Source organism: Achroia grisella, unplaced genomic scaffold, assembly GCF_030625045.1.
Source record: "Achroia grisella isolate CSIRO2021 unplaced genomic scaffold, CSIRO_AGI_Agris_v1 utg1186, whole genome shotgun sequence".
Lineage (NCBI taxonomy): Eukaryota > Metazoa > Arthropoda > Insecta > Lepidoptera > Pyralidae > Achroia > Achroia grisella.
Genome location: NW_026712592.1, coordinates 2,823,551 through 2,845,661, shown reverse-complemented (window position 1 = coordinate 2,845,661; position 22,111 = coordinate 2,823,551). Strand labels below are relative to the sequence as shown.

General features: G+C 33.2%; 1 protein-coding gene across 1 annotated transcript; it reads left to right on the top strand.

The window, feature by feature from the left end:
- The first annotated feature begins 17,358 nt into the window (after nt 1-17,358).
- LOC131854451 (forkhead box protein C1) lies at nt 17,359-18,547 on the top strand. Its single transcript, XM_059205566.1, has one exon. It carries the CDS (start codon nt 17,371-17,373, stop codon nt 18,325-18,327), a length of 957 nt encoding a protein of 318 aa, XP_059061549.1. The 5' UTR covers nt 17,359-17,370; the 3' UTR covers nt 18,328-18,547.
- The last annotated feature ends 3,564 nt before the right edge of the window (nt 18,548-22,111 follow it).

The following is a 22,111-nucleotide window of genomic DNA, read 5'->3' as shown; positions in this document are numbered from 1 at the left end:
ATACCCTTTTCTGCTGATAGTCTAGCCTCCTCCCATGTAGAACCTTCAAATAAAATAGCTGTGTCATCCGCAAAAGTTATTACTTTACCATTTTGTATTTTCATATTACATTATTAACTCTGTTTACATATATCAAGAAGAGTGTAGGTCCTAGAACGGAGCTCTTGAGGTTTAAAGGTACCCAAATGTAAGATATTGTCTGGAACTACAAATCTCCTATTCACAATTACAACTTTTCTGTGACCTATTTGATAAATAGCTTTTATTACAGCTCCTAATTAAGGAGTATTATATAAAATATTATTGTGGATATGTCGGCGTTTTGCTAATTCTTACCATCTGATTGCAGCGATTCCTTATAGCTCGTTTATAAAGTTGAAAGCTGACAGGATTTCTTTCTTTAATTCTTATTAGGATCGAAAGGCCTTATCCCTTATCGCCATTGCCTTCGAACAACATCTCTATAAGGCAATGGCGTACAACTTTACGGAATCGTCTGAGTCAGGGTTCTGAGAAGTGTCGGTCGTAATGGTAAGATAGAGAGATCCGCTGTGTCGAGGATTGACTTGAGTTTGCGTGATTGTGTTCTCTCCTCCTGTATCCCTCAACAGATTAGTGTTAAAGTCTCCCATGACGATAATATGATTATAAGACGCGTTTAAAAATCAATTGCATCATCAAGGTCGACGAAATAATCTGTTGAGGGCGGACAGTATATATATACTATATATTATATAAATGCAACTTTCGTCCCATTGAAGTCAACTTCTACTATTAACATTTCAGCTACCCCTGTATTCAGAAGGTGAAGACAATATTACTTTGTATTTAATATTACTACGCAAAATAAATCGCACGCCTCCACCACCCTTACCCGAAAAAAAGATCATTCCTGATTAAAACATAAAAAAAAAAGGCTTAATTTGTACTTAGAGGGTAAAGCAGGTTTTAACCATGTTTTTGAAATGAGCAAGGCGTACCTTGCAAATTAGGCTTGTCATTTCTCAGAAAACGTGTCTAATAATTCCGTGTAATGCGCCGTTTACATATATTGAGTGTGCGCATTTATGTATATTTATGTGCCGTTTCTGAGATACAATGGAGGAAAGTTTGAAAACACAGCATACATTAAAAAAACTTTCAAAAATTCCAACTTACTACATAACAAAGTTTTTATACTATAGCTATCGTTAAAAGATGAATCAGCAGAAAGAAATGAGGAATCACTATCACATGAAAGAAATGAGTCTTCGTCTGTTAGCATTGCGTTTTTAAATCAATTAATATTAAAAAATAATATATAATATATATTTATACCTAATTCTTAAAATAAATACTATTAAAATACTTAAAAAAACAAAATTACTGAAATATACGAATTAGAGTACCAAAAAACGCCTTACGCCATTTATTTACCTGCCGGCACGCTGCCGCGCTGTAACAAATTTATAAATACACGACATTAAACATATACATAAAATCTGATGAAACGGAACGCAATTAATATAACAAAAATTACAATGACAGACTATCAATGACACAATATTAATCAATCTATGGTTACGTCAATCAACGTCAATACGAGAAACGTCAGTATGACAGTTGAAATAGTAGTAACTAAAAAGTAAAAAGTGCAGTTAATAAAACAATAACAATATTAGACGGTATTATATAAAAACATAATTGTAGTGACTATTTAGACAGTACAATGAGAAATAAGAAGAGAATTGGTATCGTGAATTTATTCTGAACTTTCGTATTAGAGAGAGCGTCTATATTGTTCACCGCTATTATTAATGTTTGTGTTGTGTAAAACTTCATACTTCCGTAGCAGCAGCAGGAAAGAAGGAGGTGAAATGATGAGTTCAGATTGTTGTTATGTACATATTTATAATTACGAAATATTTACAATGAATATATATACAAGAAAGTGATTCGGTCTGAATGACAGGCCTGTTATTTTAATTCTTCCGTCAGCAATCAATTCAACGGTCAGACTTTTGTCCAAACGAACGCGCGATTATAATTAATTCGCCAACCACCAGTACCGCGGAGAGAAAAAGGTAAAATGAAAAAGAAAAAAAAGACACTATTAATCTAAAATATCATCAGTTAATAAAACTCTCCGTTCTGACCCAGGACGAAAACCGATGGTTTTGCGTTGAGGCAGGTTAGTGTTAGCTATGATTATATGAAGTGGTTTGAGAGAATTAATAGATGAATTTGATAAATGATGAAGAAGTGAGAAGGGAATAGAGGAAGGGTGGATGGTAGTGAGGGCTCATAGTAACTAATGAGAGGACTCAAGCATGGAGAAAATTATCCTCATTCTGTTCTTCTTCTGATGAAGTGGAAGGAACAAAAGATGACACTGTGGACCGTAGTGAGGAATTATGTAGGAGATAAGCAGGAGTCACAATATCCCATCTGGCTGATCAGTGTTTAAAATTTATTGTGGATTCCGATAAAATGGAAGACAGCGTTTAAATAAAGTGAAAGTGTGGATCAAGGCGTGATGAAATCTCATGTAGGAGATGAGCAGGACTCACAGCATCCCGGTTTGATCACTGTTCTTGTTTCCCAAATGATTAATATCGGTAGCTTGGTGGTAGATGACTGATAATGAATTAAAAAGTGATAGACTCAAATTATGTTATCTCTAACCCTGTGTGAACTGTAATACCGTACAGTTCAGGAGGGAGGTAATTAAAAATACAAATCATATTTAGGTAATATCCAAGGAATCCGGGGCAGATGATGTGGTTACGTTGAGATGTGTCGAATTGATCATTGCGAGTGTTACGAAAAATAAATCAAAATTTACAAATAGAAAAATATACAAATTTACACAATGAGTAACTAAAATTTGTCCATCCGGGAATCGAAGTCCAACCCGTAAATGTATTGACTGCGTATATAAAACATTACCTGTGTCGTAGTTCCTTTGTTAGGCGACGGTGGGTACTGCGACATATATAAAGGAATATAGCGGTCAGTCAAAAGAAATGACTAGTGACGGTGTGGTCATCGGTTTTTAAATGAACTAATATGGATATAATATATATTTGGCGGTATGAATAAGGAATTAAAATAAAGATGGCACCTGGACTGGAGTGGGTTCAAAAAACGCTTTACTGTGGCTGCTATGCTGGAACGTCGTGGGTCACCAATTTAAATCTATATTGTTACCGCTATTATTAATAAAATTGTGTTGTGTTCTTGTAGCAGCAGCGGGAATAAGGAGGTGAAATGATGAGTCCTAAACAGTCAGATTGTTGTTATGTACATATTTATAATTACGAAATATTTACAATGAATATATATACAAGAAAGTGATTCGGTCTCAATGACAGGCCTGTTATTTTTATTCTTAATTGTCGTAACTAGGCAACGGTGTTGCCGCGCGATTATAATTAATTCGCCACAGAGTAACCAATATAATTCACTATCCGTTTCAACCAGAATCATGTGTCATAATGGAAACAAAATGTACTTAAACGTAAAACACTACTTCATTTCTTGGCCACCCTTGTGGACCGCTGCTGCTTAGGAGCAGCGGTAGTGGATCTACCACCGGAACTCGTAGCTTCAGGAACTGTAGTCACAGGGGATTCTAACAATCAGCTTTTCTTTCCACCAACTTTAACACAATCAAGCTTTTCTAACTTCCACCAACGTGGAAAATGTTTCCGAGCTAACAAACAGCGACTCGACTATCAGACAATCGGGAAGTTTAACGCTTATGACTCCATCCAATGTCCAAACTTTACGGATGGAGTCCGAAATGTTTCCGAGCTTCAACAAACTGCCTCTTCAGACCTCTCGGGTATTCCTCCCAGGAGTAAGAATTTCTTACGATGACGATTCTCAATGGCATCCAATCCAGCTATGAGAATCCCAATCTGTTGCCGCAATAAAGTAACTGAAGAGTAGATCTGATCTCGAAAACACTGGAACTCATCACTTAATTGCCGCAGACTGATTTCTCCAGTTGGTGCTGCCTTTAACTGTGCTTCGAAACTGTTGAGGCGCTCGTCAAGTGTCTTCTCTAGGACGGCCTGTGTTTTGAGTACATCAAAGATGCTTGCCATTGTATAAGTGTGATACACAGTGATATTGTGAGAAATGTGTTTTAGCGGCCACTGGCAGGTATTTCAATTGCAGCTATTATGTCATAAGCCTATTTACAAATGATATTTACACAGAATTATAAGATTTTATTATTCTAAATAAATTAATTTACAGAGTATATAAATTTTACTTGTTGCTTTTTAACTGCCTACCCACCAAAAAAAAAAATATATATCATCAAAAACTATTGGAAAATGTCACTTCAATAGTTCAATCATCGGTACAAGTATTTTCCTCCTTCTAGTGGAGCCTTCAGTAACCAGAACCAAGCGACATCTTTTGTGGAATGTATATAATCTTCGTATGGCTTAATACATCTATTAATTATCTATTTAATTTGTGCAGTGTATAATAAGTTGTAATATAATAAATGTAATGCGTCCTAAACTTTACCCACACAATGCTGCATATCCAGAGTAGCAACATATCGCTATATTGATACACTAGCCATACAACATGCATACGGTAAAACTTAGGGTGTGTGTCCTAGATAACCACAGTGTTATCAACTAAGTTAAGTCCCTACTGGTTGTAGAAATCTCCACAGGGATCGTGGTCTAAAACCTTCATTGTGAGCTTTGACTCATCTCTCCTCAAATGATGGAACATGTGACTTCATCATAGATTCATCGATCTGAGCCTCTCTCTCCTCCTGATAAAAACTTCCACAACTATTACAAGAAATTATATTTCCTTACTAAAGTCTCCATAGAGATTTACGGATCATAATATATCATCAAAAACTATTGGAAAATGTCACTTCAATAGTTTATCATCGATACAAGTATTTTCCTCCTTCTAATAAAGCCTTCAGTATATATAGAAATGATCTTCCTCTCAAGCGACATCTTCCGTTAATGTAATATAGACATGTATATAAATATTAACCATGGGTTAATTCGTATATATTAATTATCTATTTAATTTGTGCAGTAATGAAATATAATAAGTTGTAATATAATAAATATTTATGCGTCCTAATTGACTTTATTACCATCAATATAAGTACAATAGGGTTTTACATATCCAAATTACTTTTATCCTATATTATTAATATAATTCTCATATAAACATTACATGCATACTATAAAGAACACAATTAAATGTGTGTCTATATATAAACTCCCAAACCTTTCACCTAACTAAAGAGAATTAATCAATATAATTCAGATTTAGGAACAAATTGAGACTATTATCGTAATATAAGAAAGACCAAATAAACCATGCTCGTTAAATTTTATATTATAAGTAATTAAACTAAATCAATGTATTCGAAACATCTCCACATAAACACATGTACATTTGCTAATTAACGTGGTCTAAAATATCCCAATAATACAGCTTTGATGATCATCTTTCCTCAAATGATGGAACATGTGACTTCATCATAGATTCAAGAACGATATTAAAAGTATTAAAATCCTCTCTCTCCTTATTTACGATAAAAACTTAAATAACCTATTTATTATAAACTTCACTCGACTTGCTAAATTTTGTCTCACCTACCGGTAGAGATTACGGTTCACATATATATCATCATAAATTATTGGAAAATGTTACTTCAATAGTTTATTCATCGATACAAACATTTGCCTCTTTGTCTTCTAATTTTAAAGCCTATTTTTAGCATATAATATATATAAACTCAATGATCTTACCTCGTCATATACATTACTTAATGTATTCATGTAATATAGACATGTACTAAATATTAACACATATATAATGCAATATCTATATATTCGAAATAGTAAACGTAATTTACTATCCCAAAAACAAAAAAAGAATGTTGTTAATTTTAGAAAAAATAATTGAATTACCGGCTCATTTGTCTAACCAAGACATTTTTTCGTCGAGTTTTGAATCTATATTTGAAATAAGTAATAAATAGTAAGTGAAATAAGTGAATGAAATATTTATTGTTGATAAGTAACTGATTACTATTATTAGCCATCAATATAAATTGAAACCGGTGTTTTCCCCTGATTATGGAAAACGTTTTACTATAACTTCCTTAAATGGAATACTTTTCATTTTTAGTCGTAGTAAGTTTATTATTAATATAATTCTCAGGATAAAGTATTGCTAGGGTTATCAACAACTATTAAAAAACACAATTAAATTCATTAGCATCTAACGAGGAAAAATACACATTTAATATTATCTGTCTGATCCTCACAATCTATTGTAAATAAATCCTGTTCAAATACCTAAATCAAATGAGAATAAATCAATATAAATTCAGATTTATGAACAAATTGAGACTATTATCGTAATATAAGAAAGACACAAATAAATCATATATATGCTCGATGAAACAGTTTATATTATTTAAACCTAATTAAACTAAATCAGCGGTTAATAGACAATGATATTAATTCCACGCAACAGAATAAAATTTTAAATAAACACATAAGGTTATTCTATTTGGTACAATTAACTTAACGAAAAAAGTATTCGATCAAAATATCCCACAAATACAGTCAATTATGGGTGATCGTTTGGAATTTGTATCAGTAGCTCGCAACTTAGGTCTTCTTATGGACCAAAAGTTACATTTTGATGGAGCACGTAATACAGATAATGCGTAACTGTTTTTATAGACTCAGTGTTTTATACCGTATCCGCGACTACTTGGATACCAATATGCGAATAAAATTGTGTGAATCACTTGTTCTATCAAAACTTAATTATACTGATACGGTTTTTGGAGAATGCTTACTAACCCGCACAAAAAAAATTATACAGCGTATTCAAAATGCGTGCATTCGATTTTGTTTTCCAGTTCCTCGATACTCACACATCACCCCGTATTTAAATTCCAATAAAATGTTAAATATGGATGCCCGACGAACCTTGCATTTCGCTTCGTTGCTCTTTGGAATCATACATAAAAAACAACCATCATACTTATTCAGTAAACTTCAGTTTAGTCAACGACTGCCAAGACTTGCATCTCTTTTAATATATCCGCAGTACAGTACGGCGGCATTTCGGTTTTCGCTACGCTGCCACGAAATATATACCGCCTCCAATTAAAAATTCAAAATCTGTATCTACATTTAAACAAAAACTTAAGAAATTTCTATTAAAAAATCAAATTTCCACTGTATGACTATCCGTACTGTATATGTATTTTTTACCGTTTTATATGTGTATTTTCATTTCCATACATTATCATAGCATAGACTTACACCTTATGAAAAGCACCAACAGCGCACGTTCACGCAGGCAACAGTAGGTACACAAATTTTATATTTTAAATTATTTTCTACAAGGTTCCACTGAAAATCAGCGTTTGGGCATTACAGCCCAGACACAAAGCTGAGTGGAAACCAATTTGGTCGCAGCTGTATTTTTAAAATAATTTGTTATAATTTTTGTAAAATATTGTATGATTGTTTTGTATGCGCCAAATAAATATATTTTTCTTTCTTTTTCTTATATCTTTCTTTAATATGTAATTAATATTAAAATCTGTAATAAAAATAAAAATGTAATTTATAATTTACTGAATAAATAATTATAATTAGATAAACGTTAGTATTCATATATAAACGCTCATTCTGTTGATACTATTATTTCACATACTGTGTTTTTATAAGATTCTAATAAATTCCTTTCTATTATCAAAACCTGAACTAATGTCTCAATACAATTAATTCCTTAGAAGTCGTTTTCTATTTATCTATTTAAATCATGATCTCTTACAATGTAGTAAATTGGAACATCCTATGTATTTGTCGGTTTTTCTTTTGTTAAACACAAAGGATGTCGTTCTATTGTCCTATTTGCTAGTAAATATGTTTACAGAAAAATATTTAACAGTTCTTAATGGTTTTGTTTTTAACACACGTGTAATATCTGTAGATAGTGTGTTTGTCGGCCTTCTTTTTGACGAACACAAAAGGATGCCGCCCTATTGTCTTTTCTACTAGTAAACATGTTTACATATATGCATTTAACAGTTTTTAATGGCTTTATTTTGACACACAAGTAATATCTGTAGATAGTTATAGCGAACTATCCTTTTTCTGGTGTTGAAAGCTAAATACACAATATTGATTTTATTTAATATTTTGTACTATTTTACATATAACTTATTTTATGTAATTTATTTATCAAATAAGACGATGCTTCTATTACAATTATTTTGTCAATTAAATAACAGAATATCTCTAATTTATTCTATGTTTAGTTATCAAATACAATTTTCTGAAGTGAATATTTTTAATATGTACATTTTTATTGTTATTTCCTTTTATCACCCATTTTATGCAAAATATGACGTTAAAACTAAAATGAGTACTAGGCGAACCGTCACAGTCGACCCCCTAATTATCATGGAGTTTACCAGAATGATAATTACATTTGATTTATCTAATAACAATGTTGTTTTACCAGAATGATAATTACATTTGATTTATCTGATAATTACATTTGATTTATCTAATAATACAATTGATTTATCTACTAATAACTATTCCTTTTTTTGTTTTGTTTGCTTTATTTCCATTATATAACTTATAGGTCCTAATCTTTTAACAATTATTATTATTATTTTCTTATATCACCATTTCATATAATATATGGCATTAAACTAAATTGAATACCAGGCGCACCGTCACACTCATACAAGTAAGTAAGAGTTATACTAAAATATAGGTAAAATACTTTAACTACTGACTGATACCACTAAATATGTAATACTGAGTACTACTTCTACTATTAGGTACTGTAACGTCCATGAAATCCATAGTGCATTGCAAATCCTGTAGACTACGGCATAACACTGTTATCCAAATGACACGTACTCTACTGGGTACGGTAGTCGAATAGTTATTACATAGCACTAGAGCACGATATCTCACGATTCAAACGGAACATAATTGGCAGCAGTCGCCTGACGGCAGAAATATCCTACTACTACACCTACTACAACTACCTATAGTTGCAATAATACATGCAGGCTACTAGTGTACAAAGTTTCACTCTTAATAAAACTTGATACTAAGACAAAATTTGTTATCAAATCACATACATAATTTATTAAATCCCTGCAAATCAAACAATAACATTCTCCTTACCAAATGTCAATGCAACATAATTTCTGGCATTGAATGTGCTTTAGGTGAATGTATACAAGCAGACGAGATGCTCCCATTTGTAATTAGCTCCCCAGCCTCCATTCTTCGGCTTCCACCCTCTGAAAACACAGGCAACCCGTAAACAACAAGCCGTTCTTTATGTATACTCGTATATGTACTGTGTAGAGACTACTGAGCTGGAAGGCTTTGTGCTCAGTATTTCAATTCTTTTTATTTTAAATGTGCTTTGTAGCAGGATAATTACAACCAGATATACTACTATATAGATATATACTATATACTATACTATATACTATCTACTGTATACCTACTTATTTTTCTTTTACTGGAACAATGTTTTAGATCTATTAACTTTTGGTCACATATTTTTGAAACTATTACACAAATTAATAATAAAAGGATATATTGATATATAATTATGAAGAGTTAGCTAGCACTGGCTAGCTGCTAATAAACTGGGATCGATACAAAATATTATAACGCTGTTGGCAACATTAAGTTCTAAGTAATTTTTGTTATAACTTCGAGTCAGCTAATTCTGTACTGTCATGGTAATAATTCGTGATTTCGATTCTCAAATAGGTCTATTTATTTATAACTACGGCATCAACTCCACAATCGAAATATTGTCCTGTAGTTACCTCTGTATTCATTCCGAAAATGGAAATGTATTTGGCATAGTTTCAATTCTAGGTGCCCTTAGGCAGAACTATTATTTACTGTAAATAAACTTTAAAGTAGAGACTTATTTCAAAATAACTGTCACTGGTCCCAAAAAAACAACAAACTAGTTAATTTTACACCTATTTCTTCTATTACGTTGGTACCTATCCTATAGGTACACCACGCGTAACCTATAATAACAGATTGTCATAATAATTATGATCAAATATCTGTATAATTCCATAATTTGTCTATAGGTACCTAATACGAACCGTAGGAAAACGTTCATTTTATAACAAATCGTCTAAGGTATTCGTCGAGGGGACTAAGATTATCTTCAAATAAGCGTATTACATCTCGTCCCGCGGTCGTGTCTTGTGATCCAAATAACTACGGCTTCCCTACACCGACTTCAACCATAGCATATAAAATACATGTACAGCTACTTGATACACTGCAATTTTGTAAAATTTTCTGAAGGTATAATGTTTAATTGATCAATAGTTAAGTCATTGTGTAGGTATATGCAGCATACCCGTACCCTATCTACCTACCTTATATTTATTATGATATTTGGGAACCCAAAGTAGTATAATTCGGCTTTATTCGCAATACAACCATTACTTAGTTAAGGTTTAATAGGGCTTAGATTACAATAACGAGTAGATATTCTAATCTGAGATTGGTTATAAAAGTATATTTTTTATAAATTGTTTGTTTTTTTTAATAAAATATATATAATAATAATTTACAAGCATCACACCTGTTCCTACCTATAGTTGGTATTATATATATAACGGAACAGAAATACAACAGCCTGACATACATTTTCTTATTCCAAATGTTGCGTTTACAGCGACTTAACGTGTACAGTTGACAATCCCTACAATTTAAGGATAGACTATTTAAAATATTTTTTTTATTACATAACCAGAATCTACGAGTAGATAAATACATAAGTACTTATCTACCTAGGAATAATGTTGGTTTATCTACTTATTTATATTTAATGTAAGGTATCAATTCTTTTCATGCGAAAACTAAGCGAAACATTTAGCTCTCGTCAAATGAACGAAATTTACTTTTCGATGTCACCGCAAATAACTTTTCTTGGCGAATTTTAAGCCGCCAGCCACCAGCATATTGAATTAGAGACTTTGTGTGGAAAACTGTTCGCAAAATATTTTGGCATCACAAAGAAGGTATTAGCGGCGTCGAGCGAGGGGGAATGATAATTTTATGCAAAGCAACCGCTCCCGTCGGTGCGAAATACGCCAACGTCTGAGTTTCGCAATGGTTGTTGAATTTGTTTATGTCTACGAGGAAACAACTCGTGTACTTTTATATTTACTGTGTACAGTAAAGTTTTCGTCGATCGAATATATCAGAGTCGGAATAGGTAGGTAGATAGAGTAAGTACCTTGTTCTTTTATATTTACTGTAGGTAGGTACCTACTTATCTGCTGTTTTAAGTCTTCTTCGATCGATTAGATATCTGAGTCGGAGGCGTAAGGTACCTAGATAGATGGAGTACCTACATACTAGTAAGTATTTACAAGTTAAAATCATTTATCCACTCCAAGTCGGACTTTAAATACCTATAGGTTCAATAAAAGCTGATCAAATTACAAATATAGGTATTATATAGTTAAAGGAATATTGGTGTATTTTAAAGTGCTCCTAATAAGTTAGTTAGGTAAAATAGTTTAATACTAAATTCAGAGATTTAATTTTAATATTCACAAAATTGAACATACTATATTTGGCTTTAATCGATGCAGTAGAATATAGTATGTAGATAGGTACTGAATGTACATTCAGGCACGTCTTCGACTGTGGCACCGAACTATAGCATTATATAAACAATACAAACATGGAATAAACTGCGGGGCGTACAGTGAATGGCATAAATAAATTAATTTACGAGTACAGTTAGGTACAGTGGCACAAAGAGGTTTGGAGCGGTGGGCGGGCCGCTCCGCCTCCGTCTTGGGCCCTAGCGGCAATTAGGACAACAATGAGAGACGCCAGGTAGAATAAATCAATCTACATAAATTCAAAGCGTTCCAATTGTGTTAAATCACAGCGAAAAATTGTGATACTGAAGTTTTGTAATATAGTGTACCAGTGCTCTATGCCAATTATAGGTACTTAACTACATACTTAAAGGACTGATAAGTTTTTATATGGATGATGATGGTGTCAGATCAAATCAGATAGTCCACCGAAACTAATTTACCAGCAGGGTTTCGAAGGAGGACCGCGTGGAGGGCGTCCCGATCGCATAGAATTGCTCGCAATGTAGCTACTAGACACTGTTAGATTAATAAACCCTCCTCCCTTAGGTTACACACTACATACTAGCACAAAATAGGTACCAGTCCATGTAGAATACGTCTGACTTATAACAAAAAAATGGCCAACGATTCCATTTCATTATATTATGTACCTAGTCTTCATAAATTAGCTTATAAAAAAAGGAATTAGGTTACATTATTAGAGTTAGTAGAGAGAATCATGAATCAAACTTAGGGATTTTGTGTGGCATCTATATTTAAGCGAGTTGGGTTGTACAACCTATTGATCGCAGTATGGATGTAATGATAAAACAACTCGGCGGGTGCATTATGTGAAATCGGTCGCGATTTCACATAATGCTCCCGCCGAGTTGTTTTATTTTAATCCTTCTGATGAAAAACAATCGTTAAGTAACTACAGACCTAGATAATAAGATATCTGTGCTATTTGCCCATCTTACGTGTCGGTTAACATTATACAAAAAATGGAGTCCGTACCTAACATATTTTTATTTTTATGTTTAATTAAGTAGACAGTTTTAAACCCATATGCTGTTGTCATCATTATTATTGTAATAATTTACTGAAAAAGTCTAAAGTCTCTAACCCAATAGCATAGAGTGGCCTTACTGCACCAGAGTTGCAGATCCTTTTTTCTCTATTATTACTATTTAATTTCATAATAAACTGGAATTATAGCAGTATTTTATTTGGGGTAGGTAGTTTATTTATTATTATTAATAATTTTACTGTCACACTAACTTCAATTTGTCCAATAAACTTGTCTACTAAAATGACAAAAACGAGTAATAGATACCTACCTAAATTCAAATCTCAAAGTTATCGTTTGATTAATACCGATATTTAAAATCTTTTGGTGGCAGAGTCTTGTAATTAAATTTGTTATGTTGATTAAGACTTTGTGAGTGCCTGGGGCTGTGGATTAGATATATTTATTCTAGGTATCACTTTGTATAGGCACAAAACCATTAATTCATGAGGACCTTTATATATATTACAAAACTACAGAGATAGATCATATAGTACATATAGATATAGGACGTCAAAACTAGGAACAATTTTGTCAATGAACAGAAAAATTTATCATATTATAAATTAACTTTAAATAACTAAAACTAAAAACGTGCAATCACGTAATTGGTTTTAGTTATTTAAATTTAATTATTCTGAACGTAGTTGAGCAGGTACCTATATGATACATGTTTAATTCTGTCTCTTTTATACTGTAAAAGTATTCGCAATATTTTAGATTTTTCATCAATATCTTTAGTTGTTGATACTACACGACTCCAACTTTTTCCATGATCTGCTTAATATACCCTTAACCTTCCCCTTGCCCTCTATTCTTCTATTTTTTCTTCGATAATGATATTCTTAAATTCGTAATGTCGTATCAAGTGCCGTATTTTCTTGTCTGTTCTCAATAATATTTAGGTATGATGTGTCTCTTTTCCTATAGATATATCTCCTTTGCAGTACTCCTTCATTTCTTATTTTATATTTCAAACTATGTGTAGGTACTTAGCTATATCGACGTAGCTGATTGTCTTAACTTAGGTACTAACCAATCAATGAATGCATAGCCTGCATCCATATATCCATTCCTGAGATAAACGGAATGCCTGGTACTAAAGCTAGAAATATCATACCTATAGATATGTTCCTTGTTTATATGCTCATACGAGCACGCCAGTAAGGGTTTTTACACAAACAAAGTCACTATAAACAACTGGGCATGGTTAATATTGTGTAGGTGGCAAAAAAGCATAGATACGGCCCATCTGATGGTAAACGGTTACCATGGCCTATCGACACCTGAAACACCAGGGGTGTCACGTGCGTGTCGCCGACCCCTAAGAAATCTTAATATATCCTATATAGTTGAATATAAGTGTACCTATTAAATAGAACAATATGTAACTCTACTTATTGTCAGTTCATCTTATTTATCTTTACATATAATAAAATCGTGACTAGGCGAAAACTGTTTACCTATCTGTTTCCGTGTTAAGGTTTCACGTAATAAAGGCTCTTTGAATTAGAATGAGATTTTCCCAAAATATGTTATAAAATATTGCCTAATATATAATATATATTGGCTAAAGAATGCTTGAAACATACTCCATTAATTTTGTGAATATTTTCAAAACAAATATTATTTAAAATATCTATAGCTGACGTTGTATTGAAGTTATATAATATTTATTATTGCAATTGTATTATCATCTATATAGCGATCTATAATTAATTATAGCACACGCCTATAAAGTCGGCATCATAAGTTAATAAATATTATTTTTAACATTCAGTATTAATGCAAATAGTAAAATTATCTATGAATATGTTTGAGGAAAAATTACATATACAATAAGAAATAAATGTCGTAAACAAAGCGGGCTACGAATCGGCTACGGTTTCCCGTAGCGCTATTGTCTCCGCTACGAACGGGTAAATATTTCCTGTAATTTCGTTATTCCACGAAACACTGCTTTCTGTATAAAACACAAAGCACAAGCCGTGGAGATAGTAAACAAAATGGCGTATTTAAATGGGCGGCGACGACATTGTTCGAACGCCACGCTATACAGATACGCGCGCTGGCCCGCTCACACTCACAGACGGTCCGCGCCACAGAGCTCCGTGCCCCAGCCTCTTTATTTTCATTTCTCATTCATGACCAGAACAATGCGCTAAGATTTACTCCTCCAAATTCAAATCTCATGCTTATCGCAATAATCACAAAGATCAATTTACACCACCAAGGCGTGTGGGCGAACGATATCACAGCCACTCTGTACCGACATGTGAAACTGTTGCACATTATTCTATCTTTGTCCCCCAAAGAGAGGGAGGGCTATTTTTATGTTGGCGTCCCGTTTTCGCTCGCCTCCTGAGAAGTAATGTGTTGTTGCGTGTTGTGATATCGCTAAAATAACAGGGAAGCACTCGCTACGAAGTTGTCATTTGTAACGGTTTCGCTAAGTAACGACAGCAAAACAAACATTACTCTGGGGGTTTGTTGGAAAATATTTTTTAAGGATGTTACTGCATATTTATTGTTTCAACATTACAAAGTTTGTACTTTACTTAATCTCTTAGTTTATCGTTTTTCTCCAAGATAATGTTTTTTTGTAATACCATAGTATCATAGACCAATTTCAGAATAACCAACTACCAATAACCATAGATTAAGTTAGATTACCAAATATGTATGTATATATTTAGGTACTATTTTTTTTTATATTAGTACCTTTATTATTTTAACCTGGGAATTATCCATGATATTTTTTTTAATGACATATAACGTGCTCGTTCACTTGGACATGTCAATGCCTCCAATCCGAAGATCGTAACTTTTTATTCTTTTTAAAATTATACTGATTTTGTCCGCGTCTTAAATTGATATCGAAACACGTTTCCCTGGTGTACGAAATTATACGCCCCACCAGTACCAAGGCAACATAAATTTCAAGGACGTATTCGTATGTCTTTAGACGTAGGTTCCACTCGATTAACAGATTAAATAAATAGACTTTTCAATTTGTAAATTATTACTTCAGGAAATTACCATAAACAGATGTAAATTATTACCTAAATTGCTTACTACTTTGATTGATCGATTGAAGTGACACATTCAAATGCTAGACAAGTTATACAAAGCCTTCTAATCCCAAATTAACTAGGGCTGGTTACTGAGCAACTAGATGCCTTACTTATATACATTTTTGTGTAGTATATACTTTAATAAATAGATATATAAAAACACCGTAGTCACAGTCATTAATACATTATTTTTATTGTACGGAAGCCGAATTCGGGACCATCAGAAGTAAGGTCGTATTCTTAACCGCTAGATATCCGACCGACTATGTCCAAGGAGAAATGTCCTATCGCCGCCAGACAGGCACAGTCTTATCCACCTTACCTATAATCCCGACAATGTATACTGTCAGCAAACCTTCGGTTTCTCCCGTTCTATCCCTACCTCGATATCACAGCAACATATGGAATGGTGTAATCCCTAGATTAACATAAAGTAAAAGAATGAGTATCTCAATGTAATAAATTTATTAGAACATTACAAATTATCGACGGTCTTGATGGTCTAGCGGTTTAACACCGCCTTACTTTCCATGGTTGCGGGTTAGACGATCTCGCACGACGCAAATATTTGTATTCAAAAGTATTAAGTTTTAAGTAAGTATATTTTTTTGTATTGGTCTGAGTTTTTTTATATCTATTATGTATTTTAAAAAATGTAGTTAAGTATTTCTTTCAGTTGTCTCATAACGCAAGTGTTGATTAGCTTGAGACTAAAAGGTGTTGTGAAAATTATCCTTATTATGGCTTACCTATTATTATTGTCATCACTTGGTTATTTTAAGTTGTTGTTGACACTTAAATGCGATGCTTAGGAACAAACAATAATAATTACTTGCAAAATAATCCTACATAGGTATTATCTTATATACCTTCTACACATTCAGGAATAATTATCCTTTCTAATTATGAAATTCGGACATTTACTCTTCATAGGGAAATATAGGTGAGTAGGTATACACTAATATTTCCCTAGGGAATTTATAACATAATTTAAATAAATAGATAACAACATAATTTTGCGGTAAACTGATTAGTTAAGATTTAATTGATTGTACCTACTATAATTATTAAGTATAATGATTAAAATATTGTAAATATTCAGAAATAAAAGAAATTTCATATAGGTAGGTATGTAATTCAGTACCTAATAAAATAATTACCTACCACTATCATGATAAAAAAGTATTATTAATTAACAGTGTCTACAGAGGAACTATAATAAGTACCTACTTATAAGATTGTTGTGATGGCTATAGTAATTAACTGGCTGATTCTTGTAAACAAAGTCAAAAGTTATAGGTGTAATTTATAACAACATCTTAAAAATTTAAGCATTTTTGCTATCTGTATCCGTAGCCTCAAGGCAGGGCGCATGGAGTTGCAAAGCCGCTGGAGTGGGGCGTCGCCAAACAAAAACATGTATACAAGGAGCGACTCCGTCACGATTGGCTACAGCGAGCGCAGGCCCCCGCCCTCGGAGCGCCCGCCACGCCGCGGGCCGAGCCGGCCGCCGAGCGCACTCCATGCCACGCTCTCCACTAGTCAACATGTGTAGTGGAGCCGAGGGTGGACCCTGGCCTCTCGGGAAGGACGCGCCGACCGTCGCCGCGGCTGCAATCGACCACTACCGTCTGCAACTTTACAATTACGCCGTCGCTGAGAGACTTCGCCTCTACCCACCAACCGTTGCACCATGTTACGCGCCTTACGGACCGCGACTCGCACTCTCCATGTCGCTACTGCAACAGCGAGTGATGCAGCCAGAAGAACCGAAGCCCCAGCACAGTTATATAGGTCTCATCGCTATGGCAATTCTAAGCTCGCCGGAACGAAAACTAGTGTTATCTGATATTTATCAACATATCCTGGATAATTACCCGTATTTCCGTAGCCGTGGTCCCGGATGGAGAAATTCGATACGACATAATCTATCCCTAAACGACTGTTTCGTAAAAGCTGGCAGATCGGCTAACGGAAAAGGACATTACTGGGCAATACATCCAGCAAATATTGAAGACTTTAGGAAAGGAGACTTCAGAAGACGTAAGGCTCAAAGGAAAGTGAGGAAACACATGGGGTTAGCGGTGGATGATGACGGTGAAGATTCTCCGTCACCACCGCCACAATCGCCACCACCTACTGCGTTGCCCTTACCTTTCTGGGGCACAGGCAGGCTTCCTAGCAGTGGACAGGCGAGGAAGAGGCAATTCGACGTCGCATCACTTCTTGCTCCGGACGATGTGCCAGTTAAACTACAAAGGCGGGATAGTAGCTGCGAGGAGGAACCAGAAGAGGATATAGATGTGGTTGCAAGTGATCAAGAGGACCGTGCGACGGACGAAGAGACCCGGGTGCCGGTGACGCCCGCGGCTCAGTACCCGCTGCTCGGCGGATGGTGGCCTGCGCTGGACCCAGCGCTGCTGCAGCAACTGCGTCGGCAGTCCACACCGGCGACGCCCGCCCCTTCCAGCCCCACAGACCAACAACATCCCCCGGATACCTAGACTGTGAATAAAAATAGTGCTATACGATATTGTGAATACTCAGATATGTAAATATGCCGACGGATGTGTTTTGCCATGTGGTATACTTTCTGTTTTTTCTTTTTTTTTAATACTAGAATATTATTTATCTATATCTAACTTACCTATTATAAATAATTCTGCGTCCGGACAATGATTTATTTTATCTCCGCGCTTTTTTCATTCGTTCCTTTTTTGCTGATCTCCATTTCTGTCTCTATTTTTATTTCCAACTGATGTCTATATTTTGTAAATAATTGTAAATGAGTTGTAAAAGTGATATTAATATACTAAACTGTATTTAGAAATGATACAATATAATTAATGAAGCTATTATAATAATTACAAGTCTGAAAACGACCAATCGCCTGTAGATACTCTTAGTTTTATTTGTATATAACTTGAAGGTACTCTTTGTTGTTATCAGTAACATGTAAATCTACACATATTGTTGTTTATTTAATAGAAAATATTATTGGATAACAATTAAATATTACAAGTCTCTAAGAATCTCCGAATAAATAGAAAATATAACTTATGCCTAGAATGTTTTATTTGATACACTTTTTTCTTATTATCACGTATTTTTATTCTTAAATATAATATTTAAATACCTATTCATCTAGGTGTAAAGGAACTAGAACTATAAATTGGTTACTTAACTATGCAATTTTGTTGCTAGTAACTGAACTCGTTGAAATCTTTTGTTCGCACACTCACACTAATACGTCTAGTGACTTATTTAATGATACTTAACTAACACAAGGTTTTAAACAGGTATTAAGAAGTTAAATATAAAGAAAAACATGAGTGAACCTATTTGCCTTAGTATAATAAATGATTAAATCGTATGGTTCCTAAGCTAAAATAGTATTAGTAAAACATTTTACTATGTACTACCTACACATCGTATGCCTACCTACTTTATAATAAAAAAGTGAGAAATCAACTTGAAAGTGAATACTTTAAACTTGATTACTTAAAATTTGTTATTACAGCCGCTCGACTAAATTTCTTTTATTGTAGTTTTAGTACGGATCCCTAATAAAGTTTTTGCCTTGTTTTTCGGTGATAATGTAGCATTGTAATGCTGAAAAATTTTTTGAGATCTATCCAGTTATTTTTGAGTTTCAAAACATAAAAATCGTTCCTCTTTATAATATTATCAATGGATATTCTATTGAACTCCTGTAAAAACAGGTAATATCAAGGTCATATATACCTATACATAAATAAGCTCGAAACAAAAGGACAAAACATTTCAATAGCTAAAATAGTTTTGATAGAAGATTTTACATTTTTATAAATGTAAAAAGTGGGTATTAAATTTTTTCTTATTTCTACATTTTTTTTGTTACTTCTGGCAACAATATTGTATTGTAATATTTAAGTGAAAGAAATATAATTATCCTATTTATTTATTAATAAAAGATAAATTCATATAAAACACCTAACGCCCAACGTATCAATTCCTAGATGAAGCAATCACAAACATTATTTGTCTATTCGCTTCGTTGAATTTGTCCACATTTGAAACGAAAGTATAATAATACCTACCCAGTAATGTTCTATTTTGTAATATTCTATTATCTGTGGTGATAAGGAGCGGGCCAGGAATATATTGTGAATACCACATAATGTAACTTATTGGGAAATAACCCATCGAAGAGATTCCCACGGCAATGTCTATTGTTTGTTGCTCTACAATAAGTAAATTAATATACCTACTAAGTTGTATTGTAATTGTTCTACGTATTGAAGTATTATACTTGCCTAGATTAGAAATGATTTACTAAGAGTTCCCACGTAAAAATAAAGATTATAGCAATTCGCAGAAGGACCACTTTGAAGTACTTCGATACCTACGTAGGTTTACATTTTATATTTTTTTATTCTACACACATACTATAAAATGATTTACCTACATTACCAGAGCATTTTGTTAGTTATATTATATAATATTATGTTACCTGTGGTTATATATATTGTGATATCATAGTAATTTTGTCTTGATAAAGTCTTAAAATAAAATATCATCTATACTTTCTTCATGCATGTAAATAGATCTGTATTCTGTATTTAGGTACTAAGGCAGTTCATTGATTGCTTACAGTACCTTCACCTGTATGTTCAAGTACCTATATTGTTAACCAAAACCAAAGTTTTATATGGCATACATTTTCGTACTTACTGATATATTGAAAAATATATCAGTAAGTACGAAATTATTATTATTGTTGTACATCTAATTATCTGTAGAAGGAATGCAAATAATTTAGTAGCACTATATAATAAATTCGGAATTAAATAGATTCAGGTATGAGAAACTACTCTTACCTGATTTGACATGAGCCGTTCAGACGCAATATCGCCAATTTTACTGAACATGCTTAATCTACCTCTTGCATTAATTTGATTTGTTATTAGACTGGCTATCGACTTCCTATGACGGAAATCCATCGTATGATAGCCAGTCAAAATTATAAATTGTTTTTTTTTTAATTCTTCCGAACTCACGATATTTGGGGTTTTAATTTAAATTCCCATACATACTTAAATAAATAGGTATAAATTGGTTAAGGTTCATTTTCTGTAGTTTTTACGTGAAAGAGTAACGAACATCCATCCATACATCTATCCATACGTACTGACAAACCTTCGCATTTATAATATTGTAGTAAGTATAAACATATAGTACAGTAAAATCTACGTTTATATCTAGTATTCTCCTTTTGTGATTTTTGTAGATAAATTTGTCGGAATATAAATATACCTAAGGCGGAAGAACTGATCGATGATAAGCGCAAGATGTTAGGACAGCGTTGGCAAAAACATCCCACACCTGATAAAGGGATGTATTCAAATTCAATACAGACACAAGTGTTTATTGTAATACAACCTATCAATGAGATGGTCTGATAAAATTATTTCGTTTTCTCACGGTCTTATTATATGCAACTAGCTACTCGCCCCGGCTTCGCACCGGTGTACATGTATTATATTTATAAACCATCCTCTTGAATCACTCTATCTATTAAAAAAACCGCTTCAAAATCCGATGCGTAGTTTTAAAGATTTAAGCATACATAGGGACAGACAGCGACAGCGACTTTGTTTTATACTATGTAACGATAATGATGATAATGACTAAGTAATGAAGTGTACATATTAACTGGTAACCATTTTAATAAGATACTCACTTTGTATTAATAACGATAGGTCAACACTTATTAGCGATTATAAGGAAGGTATGAAGTACTAATAGAAAGCAGTAAAAGGATTTCTGCAGATTAATTGGCAATTTAAATTATTATTTTAATGTGGCTAATAGAAATAGGTAATAATTTTTGTTTCATACATCCACCATTTATAAACTTAATAGATATTATTTGTACGTTTATTTTTAAGTTTATTTTTTTTACGTAGTATCATATTACAGTACTCAAATTTAAAAAAGCGATATTATAAAAAAAATGTTTAAAAATTGAATTATAAAATTGTAGTTCACTACCCGATCACTTATGAAACTTAGTGTACGTCCTATTCTCAGACCTACTACATATAGGTACACACAAAGTTTGATAAGAATCGTTGAAGCCGTTTCGGAGGAGTTTTGTTTCGAATACTGTGACACTAGAATTTTATATATTAATAAAAATTAAACACCTATACTTACCTACTTTTGTAAAATGTTATCATCCTTTCTACACCAGTCTGTTAATAATTACGTGAGTAATGTTTTACTTATCGAATGTTTTCATATCCG